The 11,195-nt window shown below is 53.1% G+C and overlaps 1 protein-coding gene across 2 annotated transcripts; it reads left to right on the top strand.

Moving 5' to 3' along the window:
- The first annotated feature begins 252 nt into the window (after window positions 1–252).
- LOC142922502 (U3 small nucleolar ribonucleoprotein IMP4-like) lies at window positions 253–10,104 on the top strand. 2 transcript variants are annotated; one of them, XM_076063312.1, is made up of 6 exons: window positions 253–1,671; window positions 3,138–3,623; window positions 4,542–4,651; window positions 5,911–6,665; window positions 7,501–7,571; window positions 8,005–10,104. In XM_076063312.1, exons 3-4 carry the CDS (start codon window positions 4,601–4,603, stop codon window positions 6,082–6,084), a joined length of 225 nt encoding a protein of 74 aa, XP_075919427.1. In that variant the 5' UTR covers window positions 253–1,671; window positions 3,138–3,623; window positions 4,542–4,600; the 3' UTR covers window positions 6,085–6,665; window positions 7,501–7,571; window positions 8,005–10,104. The 2 variants fall into 2 exon arrangements, with proteins under 2 accessions (XP_075919427.1, XP_075919426.1); XM_076063311.1 differs by having other exon boundaries at window positions 3,138–3,808.
- The last annotated feature ends 1,091 nt before the right edge of the window (window positions 10,105–11,195 follow it).

Raw genomic sequence — 11,195 nt, 5'->3', positions numbered from 1 at the left:
ATAGCCATTAGCTCCTCCCCCTCACCTAAGCTCCTCCCCCATGCTCCCTCTTTCCCCCCCTGCCCCTCCCCCTTCACAACCCCCCCCCCAAGCATCCCCCCCCCCTCGCGACCCCCCTTGCCCCCCCTGGCAACCCCCGCCCATGCTCCCCCTCAACCCCCCCCCTCACGCCCCCATTGCCCACCCCCCTCCCCCCGCTGCTACTTCCGGTCAGGCAGGGGGCGAGTGGAGGCGGCGCGCGCTGTGGATTGTGGGTGGCGAGCGGCTGATTTGGTTTCCCGCTCACGGCCACCGTCAGTGGGTCGCGAAATCTTCTGAAGCGGCGGCTCGCTGGGCCTCCTCTACGTCGACTCAGCCTGAAGGTGAGAACCTCGCGCGGTGTGCACACATCAGCAGTGGCGGCGGTGGTGGGGGGAGACAGAGGAGGAGGCGCCTGGCCCACAGCCGTCACGTCCTAGACGCCTGCTGAGTTCACGGCGCTGCTTCAAGCAGAGCCCGGCCCTGCTGCTGCTGATGAGGCGCTGACGGTGGAAACCGGCTCCAGAGTGGCCCTCGTGTTGAGCCATAGCTGATGAGAGGCACTCCCAGACTGCCGTGTGTTTTTATCCCTGGAGGGACGGGTTTGTTGTGGAGGCGAATCGCCTGCTGCTGGAAAAGGCATCCACTAGAGGCCGCTATATAGAGGTATTTGGTCTACTCTTCCACGCTGGTCCGGACGTGTTGGAGCAAAGTGGCCATGCCCACACTTTACCCCACCACACGCAGGGCGTTAGCTCGCTGGATTTGCAATGCAGAGGTGCAGGTTAGATTTCATTCCCACTCACACCCACCGACACTCACTCAGCCACCCACTCAGCCACTCTCTGGGCATCTATGAAAAAGAGCTTCATAGCTCATCGGATTCCTCCAGCAAAAACATACTGATTCTCACCCACCCACTCAGCCATTCACCCACCCACTCTGGCACTCATCCACTCACCAATTCACTCAGCCACCCACTCGGCCACCCACTCAGCCACCCACTCTCTCACCCACTTCGTCACCGGTCACCCACTGCCACCCACCCACTTGGTCACCGGTCACCCACTGCCACCCACCCACTTAGTCACCGGTCACCCACTGCCACCGGTCACTCACTCTGCCACCGGTCACTCACTCTGCCACCCACCCACACTCTCACCAACCCACCGACTCTCTTGCCAACCCACCGACTCTCTCGCCAACCCATCCACTCACCCACAGGGAGACACAAGGAGACAAGGGGACCCACATGGTGTGAGAGTGTATCAGCATCATTGTGGTTGTTGTGGTGGTTATGTTGGTTGTTATGGTTGTGGTGGTTATGGTTATATTTGTGGCAGTAGTGTTTATACTTGTGGTTATGTAGCTGGTGGTTATGATTATATTTGTGGTTACGGCGATTATGGTCGCAGTGATTGTGATTATATTTGTTGTGGTTATAACCCGCGATGTATTTCGTCGAGGATGGATGCCGCCGCGTGCAGGAGTTGGGCGAGGCGGGAGTGAGCCACCTGAAGCGCCCACTCCGACGATGGTGAGCCGCCGGGCGGCCGGGCAGTGAGCAGCTCGGCCGTCGTCGCTTCTCCTCCCCCTTCCGGGGCTGCCAACCCCAGTGGTGTTGAGTCGTCCTCCTCTTCCACTGGAGCCCTGGTACGAGTTTTTCTTCGCGTCTCCATTATAGCGATTCATATTACTATTTGGCTACTTCTGACGCCAGTTGTAGTGGGTGGAACGGAGAGCGAGACTTCTTACCGAAAGAACCAAAGAGTATGAACTTATATGGTTTATTTAACCTATTTTTAGTGGTTTGCTACCATTCCCTTTGCACTCCTATCGTTTTTGTATTGTTTGTTGTGACGTTATGACCCCGTGCCCCCTACTGGCACATCTGTGATCAAAGAGCTTTATAGCTCATTGGATTCCTCCAGCACAGAATCAATACCGATTCTGATGAGACCGGAACGAACACGTTTGAATCGAATCGCGTACTTCGCTTTACTAAAATAGTTGTGGAATCGATTCTTGTGGAATCTGTTCTCGTGGAATCGAATCATCAATATTAATTACAGAGATTCACCATCGATATTAATTACAGACATTAATCAACGACGTCGCTAGGAGTATCGTGGTGCCGCTCTGCAAACCTTCGGGCTACTATCAAAGGTTTGTTCATCAAGCCATCCAGATATATAAACACAGACATAACTTCAACCGAGAAGATGGATACAAATTGAGTAATCATTGGAAGAATGTTATTAACCAGGTAAAACCTTAACTGCTTTATGGTGTTGCCTTAACTTTCCGCATCTCTAATTTCTTAAGCTTCCCACTCCCAGCCCCGCTCTCTTCAGCACTCCCCTCCTCATACCCCCCCTCTCTATCTCTCCTCCCTGATCCTCCCCCCTTCTCTTACCTATATAGTCTCTTGTTTACAGCAGCTCTTTTGCCCACGTCGGCAATTGTTTCTTGCTGTGGTTTGTCCCACCTGATGATGGACGCTTATGTTGTGCCCGAAATGTCGTGATTTAATTTATTTTATATTTTATGCCTATGTGACTTTACCGAAAGAACCAAAGAGTATAGCCCAAGAGAGTTTGTGTAGGTTGGAGCGGTAGTGTAGCACAGTAGGGGGCACAGGTGGTGCATCGGCCAGTCATCTCAGTCAAGCAACCAATGGCAACCTGGGTCTGTCTGTCTGTGACCTCCTGCTGCCAGCGGGCGTTCGACGCTTCATGTGGCCTTAACCTGCACGTAGCCTGGCACGAGCGCCGTGGTGACATCTCCACCACTTCGTGGCGAATGGCGGTTGTTGTTTATGGTCGTCTCGCGATTAGCACTACGCTGCACTACTAACCCAGCGACCCGAGTTCAATTCCCGCTCACGGCCAACACTGGTGACGATTCCGTTCCTGGGCCTCCCCTTGGTCAACTCAGCCTCAAATGAGTACCTGGTGCGTTGTGTAAACATCGCCACTGGGGAAATTAAGGCGGCCGGATGTGGTGCTGGCCACCTACCCCCCTTCGTGTATCAAAGGTGCTGCTCGTTAACAGCACTTGCACCCGACAGTCCTGTCGAAGGCTACATGGGGGATCTTTGTCTTTGTTTGGTGGTGCAGCTGAGGAGACGCAACTGCACGGCGAGTACCTCTACCGCAAGGCGCAGGAGGCCAAGAAGGTCCTCGTAGAGGAGAAGGCGCAGCTCAAGAGGGCGCTCGATGGTAACGGGCGGCGAGACGGATCTAGAGATGGGCTCGCGACGACAAGACAGACGAGAGACAGCGAGACAGACTAGAGACGTTGAGACACGCAAGACAGACTAGAGACGGATCTAGAGACAATGAGACACGCAAGACGGACTAAGATGGGACAAGACGGTCTCACAATACAGGCGAGAAGACAACCGCGCGTTGGAAAGCGTTTCCGAATGAATCCATGCGTGCGCATGATTTTTCTTCCTTGTTAATTCTCCCCTGCCCGCCCCCCACCCACTGCCCCCTGTCCCCCTGACGTCGTCACCGAAGAAAACCTGGTGCTGCCTACGGACCTGCGGTGGGAGGCGCTTGAACTCCAGAAGGCCGTGGAGTTCGACCAGGGAGGGGAGGGTGATCTCACATCCCTCACCATCACGTCTCCTCGCATCTCTCTCTCTCTTCCTTCCCGCGAGACTCCCGAGGCAGAGGGATAAGCGTCGCGCGTCTCCGCCCGCTAGACACGCCGAGTCGGCGCGCATCCCCGGCTCGCCGTCGGTCCTTCCTGCCAAGCGGTGGCACCGTGTTTTGCCGCGGAGGTTCGCGGTTCGAGAACGGCGGGCCCTCAACCCCCCCCCCCCCCCCCCCCCACCGGTTTAATGGGTTTAATGCCGCAGTTGCGTTGACCGTAAATACTGCACGGCGATTGCTTCCCAAGTGGACTTTGAAAAATCCCGTGGCGTGAACGTGGAAAAAGAGTCGGCCGTGTGTGTGTGATGGCTGGCGTAAATTTTTGTGGAATGTCAAATGAAGGCCGTGGTCACCACATAACGTGTGCTTCTGGAGCAGTCTTCCTTCTGGAGCGGTCTTCCTTACAATATTAGGAAGCCACTGGAGCTTTGCACTTTTAAATCATCGTCTAGATTGACAAACTCATTTCTTGAGAACTACTTTTTGTGGTTAGTTTGTCACACTTCCGATTACCACGGTTGGCTACGTGCTGTAACAAAGAGGTTTAACATGCACTGACGCACTCATTCACTCACTCATCATTTTACTCAATTTACCCACTCACCTGCCATATCACCCACCCACTCTTGCAATTGGGACTCATCCAGGTCTCATTATTGCTCAGCTCGCTACACAAAATCAACGCGATCACTGCAGAGTGATATTATCAACCATTCCTGGTCGCTCCTTCCATCCATCCACCCACACACACACCTTCACTCACCTGCACGGTGAAGTATGGCAAATGATAACCTACCCTCTCCGTCCCCCCTGCCCCATCTACCACCTCTTTCTATCCACCCCCCCCCCCCGTGTCAGTAGGAGTGAGCAGCCACATGGATGACGAGTACCGCTGAGCCGGCGTGAAGGACCCACACATCATGGCGACGACCTCACGCGACCCCAGCTCCCTCCTCAAGCAGTTCATCAAGGTGCGGGCACGGGGTCACAGGGGCTACAGGGTTTGGGGTCACACGAGGAATGTGGGTCCTCGTGTATTGCATGTGTACAAGCGCGCAAAGACAGAGGTCCCCCATATAGCCTTAACAGGTTTTTGGGACAGGTGCTGTTTGCGAGGGTGTAGGTGGCTAGCACCACAACTGGCCACCTTTATCTCTCTGGTAATGATGTTTAAACACCGCACTAGGTACTCGTTTGAGGCTGAGTTGATCTAGGGGAGGCCCAGGACCAGTTCAGATAATCGCCACTGGTGTTGGCCATGAACGGAAATAAACCTCGGGTCACTAGGTTTGTGGGGCAGCATGCTAACTGCTAAATTACCGCACACACACACACGTGTTCTCTATCGGCTTTAGAATCAGTTCCTTGCACCTCACACGAGTCGTGTCGACCAATCATCGGGCTTGTGCAGTGTGAGACAACTCGCATCCGTTGAGTTAACCAGAAGAAATCTGGTTGTTGATGAAAGGTGGAGGCTGTGTGGGGGGGGGGGGGGTCGTAAGTGGTGGAGCGTTGGACACTTTGGTTTGGTGCATGCAGCTTTTGTCAACTTCATTCCTCGCGATTCAGTCCGCCTTTTCGCGATGACCGATCCCTTCCATTCATCGAAAATGTATCTACTGTAGCACTACGCACGGTCGGTGGTCACGGAAAGATGTACCATTGGGGGCGCCACTGTGGCGAGATGTTAACTCCCTCACCTGGTATACAGGAGGTCGCAGGTTCAATCCTGACCCTGATGCCTGCTGTATATTTGGAGTTGCGTGCCTCTTTCCGAGGAGTCGCGTGGATTTCTCTCCAGGTCCTCCGGTTTTTCCCTCCGCATTTAGAATCAACGTCCGTTTAAGAGTATTTGGCTGCTATAAATTTCCACATGGCGATAAGCCACTTAGTTGAGCTATGATTTGTGGCCAGGTCGCTTCTGGAAAAGAGCTGCATAGCTCAGTGGGCCTTACCTGGTAAAATAAAAATAGTAAAGTTTTTCCAATGGTGCATCCCAGTTGTGCCAACATGGGGTTTGGCGACCCCGTATACCGGCACGGCTCGGCTCGGCTTCCGCAATGGAAAAAACAAACAACACAACCCGAGTCGGATACAGTGGGGGGGCGGGGAAGTGGGGGGGGCGAAAGCAGCGTGGCCGGGACGGACGCCGGTGGGAAGAGCGGACTCGGCGTGTGACCGCTTGCTGTCATGTTACCACACCACCACCACCCTCCCACCACCACCGCAGGAGATGAAGCTGATCCTGCCGAACGCTCAGCCGATGAACCACGGAGGCCACAAGCTGCAGGCGCTGGTGTGGGCGTGCTGCGCCAACGCCGTCAACGACTTCATCGTCCTGCATGAGCACCGCGGTATGCCAGGCACGCGCACGCACCGCAGTCGACAAAGCTCCCCCGTGTAGCCTTTAACAGGCTGTCAGGGCAAGTGCTGTTTGTCGAGCGACCTACGAAGGCCGGCAGGGCACACGGCGGGGTGGGTGGTGTGGTCATTACCGCATCTGGCCCCTTTTGTCTCCCCACTGTCGATGCTTGGACACACCGGAAATCGAAGTCAGGTCACCGGATTTGTAGTGTAATGAGATAGCCACTCCGCTCCCGCTCCCCGGTGTGATGCATGGTGTGACGTGTGTGATGCGGTGCAACAGACGGGGATGGAGGTGTATTTAGCTGTGCGTACGATGTGCGGTGTGTAGTATGACGCTGCAGACATGGAATTGTGGTGTTTTAACTGTGTATGTGGTGTGATGTGGTATGATGCCGCAGATGGAAGGGCAGTCTGTTTAACTCTCCAGTACAGTCTGTGTGACACCTGTGGTGTGTCTAACTTTCCGGCATGCTGTTCATGTGACACGTGGTACGATGCCACGGTGTACTTGACACTCTCGAGCGTGGTGATGCGGCACGACATCCGGACGTGGACATGATGTCCGAGGCATTCCAACACCTCGTGATGCACAACTTCACGTCGCGACTCGGAAAGACGGTGCGTGCGGGCACCGTGCCAGTCTCACCCACATCTTCCTCCCCCATCCCCAAAGCACAAAGATCCCTCGTATAGGCTATAACCTTTCTCATTTCCATGATGTACATATACGTCGTCGAAACGGAACCGTAAGAAAAACTCAAGTACGTCTTCTGACCTGAAGACATACCTTTTGCTCCCATAAGACTATGCGGGAGGGCGTGTGGCACAGTTATGTTCCATAGAGTGCCGGTCGTGTCACTACGGTTCTCTGCGGTGAGGGCAACGCCTTTTAAAAACAGCAGCGCTACGCCTCTATAAATAAAATTAACGCCGAGCCGCTCGCGCGTACCGAGATTCAGCGGTGAACGTGACACCTACCACCCGGCAACTTGCAGATGTCTCGGAATGGGAAAGAGTGAGCAGACTTTTGGGCCAGGTGCTGTGTGTCCGCCTGTATATTCGGAGTTTGCATGTTCTCCTCCTGGTCACTTTGATTTTTCTCCGGGTCCTCCGGGTTTTTCCCTACACATTTAGAAACTTGAATTTCGAGTATTTTGCTGCTATACATTTTTATGTGAAAAAGAGCTACATAGCTCAGTGGTAAAATAAAAATAGTTTCGTTTTACTTTAGTTTTCGAGCAACAGCACAGAGTTTTTATTTAACGCCATCTCTGAAGCTCAAGGCGCGTAATGTTGTTCATTTGCTAATGCATCCGCAGTTTTAAACAGGGTGGCCGCTGGCCTCTAACTGGCAAACGTCTGCGAGGACACGTAATGAGAGTCCAGCGCCGTCCGTGTGACTTGCCGCGACCCCTCCCGTGACTTCTGTGCCCCCCTTCCCCCCTCCCAACAGGCACAACGTCTACAAGCGCGACGGCAAGGACATCGAGTTGAAGGAGGTGGGACCGTGATTCGAGATGGAGCGTAAGTCTGCCTGACACATTGTTACTCGTCTCCACTTTACACCCCTGCAGAGGCGGTGGAAATTCCACATTCCTTGTGGACTTCCCTACGAAGTAGTTGTAAATTTTATCGACCCCTGAGAGGATGATGGGCTGAATGTAAGAGTCTAGCCTCGGGCTAGGTGGCCCGCGGGTGACTTGTAGAGCGGATCGGAACTTGAGTCGGTGGGGTCGCTGCTCTGGTCGCATTCGCTGTACCGTGACCCGACTCGCATTCCCCCACCCCGGATGCGATGTGTAAATTCAAAGATGATCGGACGTAATGCTGGCCACCCACACCCACCCCTTGGTGTGCCGTGCTGGCTTTCCTACATGCTAACACACGAACAGCGCTTTTCCCACGCCGTCTGTTAAAGGCTGCATGGGGGGGATCTTTGCTTTTGTGTGTCGCGCAGTCTATGAGATTAAACTGGGCACGCTGGACAACGCGGCCACCGCCGAGGTGGAGTGGCCTTGGCGACCGTACATGAACACGGCGAAGAAGAGGAAGTTCCTGAGCGTGGAGTGAGGGAGGGGAGCGACTTCCCCCCCCCCCCCATGGGCCTGGGGGGAGGGGCATTGGGGGGGGGGTTTGTCCCTGGAAAGCCGGAGTTGGAGTCGAACCTCGCGGCGCTCTCCGCCGAGGCTCGAGACGTTGAGGAGAGGTCGCCGCGTGGATAGGGCAGTGCGTGAATCTCTGTTCCAACCGTCGTCACACACGCGCATCATACGCGTCACACACACATTGCGGATGTACATTTATCAAACACAAACATGCACATCGTCGCATGCGTCGCACACAGAAGCACACAATTGCACAAAAAGACAAAGGTACTCCGTATCGCCGTTAACAGATTGCTGGGGCAAGTGCTGTTAACGGGTAGCACCTATGATGGCCGGCATGGCACAGAAGTGGTTGTGTGGCCAGCCCCACGTCTGGCTGCCTTTGTCCTCCCCAGTTTTGCGATGTTATACACACCCCACACCACGTACTCAGATGGCTGAGTTCGTAGTGCGCTAACTGCTGCACCACCGCTCCCCAAACGGTGTACATACACGCGTACACAAAACGAAACATTAACATTTATTTAAGTAACAAAAAAGAAAATACCAAGTCAGGCAGATGGAGAAAGTGGTGTGTCGCCGTGCACAGCACCGCTCTCGTAGCTACTCACCTAGGGTGGGAGCTCTTGGCTTCAATGCCACCCGGGATGTTTAGATGTGAAAACCTGCCATAAATAATATTTTTGGGAAGTCACAAGCGCCTTAAGTTGCATCTCATCTCGACCATTTTAATGGGCACCCCCCCCCCTGTAGCTGTCCCCCTGTGGCACAAAATAAACTAACAAAACTAATCTCTTTTTATTTTACCAGGTAAGGCCCACTCAGCTGTATAGCTCTCTTTCAGGAACGACCGGGCCACAAATGAAAGCGCTATAAAGTGGCTTGTCACGCAGAAATATATAGCAGCCAAATACTTTTAAACGCATGTTTCTAAATGTGGAGGGAAAAACCGAAGGACCCAGAGAAAAATCCACGCGGTCACGGGGAGAACATGCAAACTCCAGATATACAGGCGTCGGGATTTAACCCACGACCTCTATACCAGGCGAGGCCCCAAGGTGAATCAGCACTTGGCCTGCGAGCGGGTATTATTAGTCTGTCAGTAGGGGGTAATGATTCCGGATTTCAGTCTCAATTGAAACTGAAATCTGGAACACTTTTGTCATATTTTGCTCGTATAAGTGTGTTCATAAAATACAAGTTTGGTCATTGAGAGAGTTATAAATGTCCTATACGCATTTCATGTTTATTGTGTTTTTTGTATTTAATGTATGAAGAAAATACAATTTTGTATATGCTACAGTATGTTTCACACGTTATTCAGTGACACTGCATATGACGGGCAATGTTTGGGGCAATCGGCCTTCAACATGGAAAATACATAGAGGCCACATGACCCGTGGCCACCGCCACTTCAACCGTGGCCCCACCACTTCAACCGTGGCCCCATTGGCACGTTGATGTGTGGCTCTGCCTTCACCTGTGGTGAGAATGAGACCAGAAAAATTACAGGAGGCCGACTCCATATGAGTCCGTCACGCTCTGGATCTCGCTAATGGGACGTCGGATGAAAATAAAACATGGAAGCGACAAGTTTCTTCTCTGGCGAGGACATTCCCACAAGATTGCCACCTTTCCCAATTAATGGAATTTGCCCCAACATCACCCTGATCCAAACCAGCGGGAGCTGAAATCTTCCAGAAGGTTCAGGATTTATTGGTACAATCGTTCGGATGTTGGTGTCCGCATGGACTTGCATTTAAAACCCCCGGTCCGCTTGACGTCTTTTAAACAATACCTGTGGTCGGGTCCGCTCCCCCACCTTTCTATCCCCTGCTTTTTTTTTTATAACCGGTGTAGTATATGTTGACGGTGTGTGCGTGTATCACAACGCGATTTTTACCGGGCCCTCGAATTGCCTCAAGAAATGAATAAACAACACCTGTCGCTTTGCTGTTGTGATGTCACCACGAGGCGCCGAATGATGGTGGGACGGCGTCGTCGCACTCGTCGAGTGGACAAGGGCTCCGTGAAATGACGGTGCGGATTGCGCCAAGCGTATAGAGGTCGCCGATTGCACGCCGCTGTGGCTCAAACACTCGTGGGTCCACCTCAAAGTTCCTGTGCCCATTTGAACCTCATTGCCTGCGATGATGCTGCTGCTGCCATGGAAGAACACACGTGGCGCCCTCTTGTCTCTCCATGTTGTCTTTCACGTCCCATCGCAGTTTTCAGGTCACTTGATGTTTACAGCCTCCGGTAAGGAGGCAGTGAGGTTCAGCCGCTCCATTTTTCTTCCTTTAGTGCACAGTACCGTACACGGATACGGGCACAGTACAACACCGTAGCTTTATTGATTGTTCAACAAAAAAGACCATCCCTCGCCCAATCTAGTTACCTATACGGTGTAATATATGGCGAGACATTTGTTAACGTAAAAAAAATGGAACTGTAATGCTGAAAATTATACTCCATGAAACTCGGGGTTTTATGGAGTATCTGAGGGCTTCTCAACGCTTCATGCCTCGCCCCCACTGATGCCCTCTTCTCCCCACTACTACTGACGATTGTATGTAGGGTGTGTAGGCATTTACTTCCGACTGTTGTATGTAGGGTGGTGGTGGTGGTGATGGTGGGAGTAAATGAGATTTAAAACTGGGTGCTTAACTTGAACTCACCACCACTCACATCATGTATGCACTCATCCGCCATCTTGCTCACTGACCCTGTTTCCGTGTTGATGGTGTGAGTCCGTATTGATGCTGTGAGTCTGTTGATCGTGTGAGTCTGTTGATGCTGTGAGTCTGTGTTGATCATGTGCGTCTGTGTTGATGCTGTGAGTCCGTGTTGATGGCTCGGGGGCACGGTACAGAGGGGCAGTACAACTGTAGAGTAATAGTTGTTGTCCAGCAGCGGCAACTGCGGTGGACGGGGAGTACACACGCCAGTGAGCCTCATGCGGGTTTGTCAGCAGGGCGGAGGCACTGGGGCAAGGATCACAGAGACCCTCCCTGGAAGACACTGGAACCCGCTCGTGGGTTGG

The sequence above is a fragment of the Petromyzon marinus genome, unplaced genomic scaffold, assembly GCF_048934315.1.
Source record: "Petromyzon marinus isolate PM22_M1 ecotype Great Lakes invasive population unplaced genomic scaffold, UKy_Petmar_22M1.pri1.0 PM_Scaffold_1, whole genome shotgun sequence".
NCBI lineage: Eukaryota > Metazoa > Chordata > Hyperoartia > Petromyzontiformes > Petromyzontidae > Petromyzon > Petromyzon marinus.
This window is presented reverse-complemented; position numbering and strand designations above follow the sequence as displayed.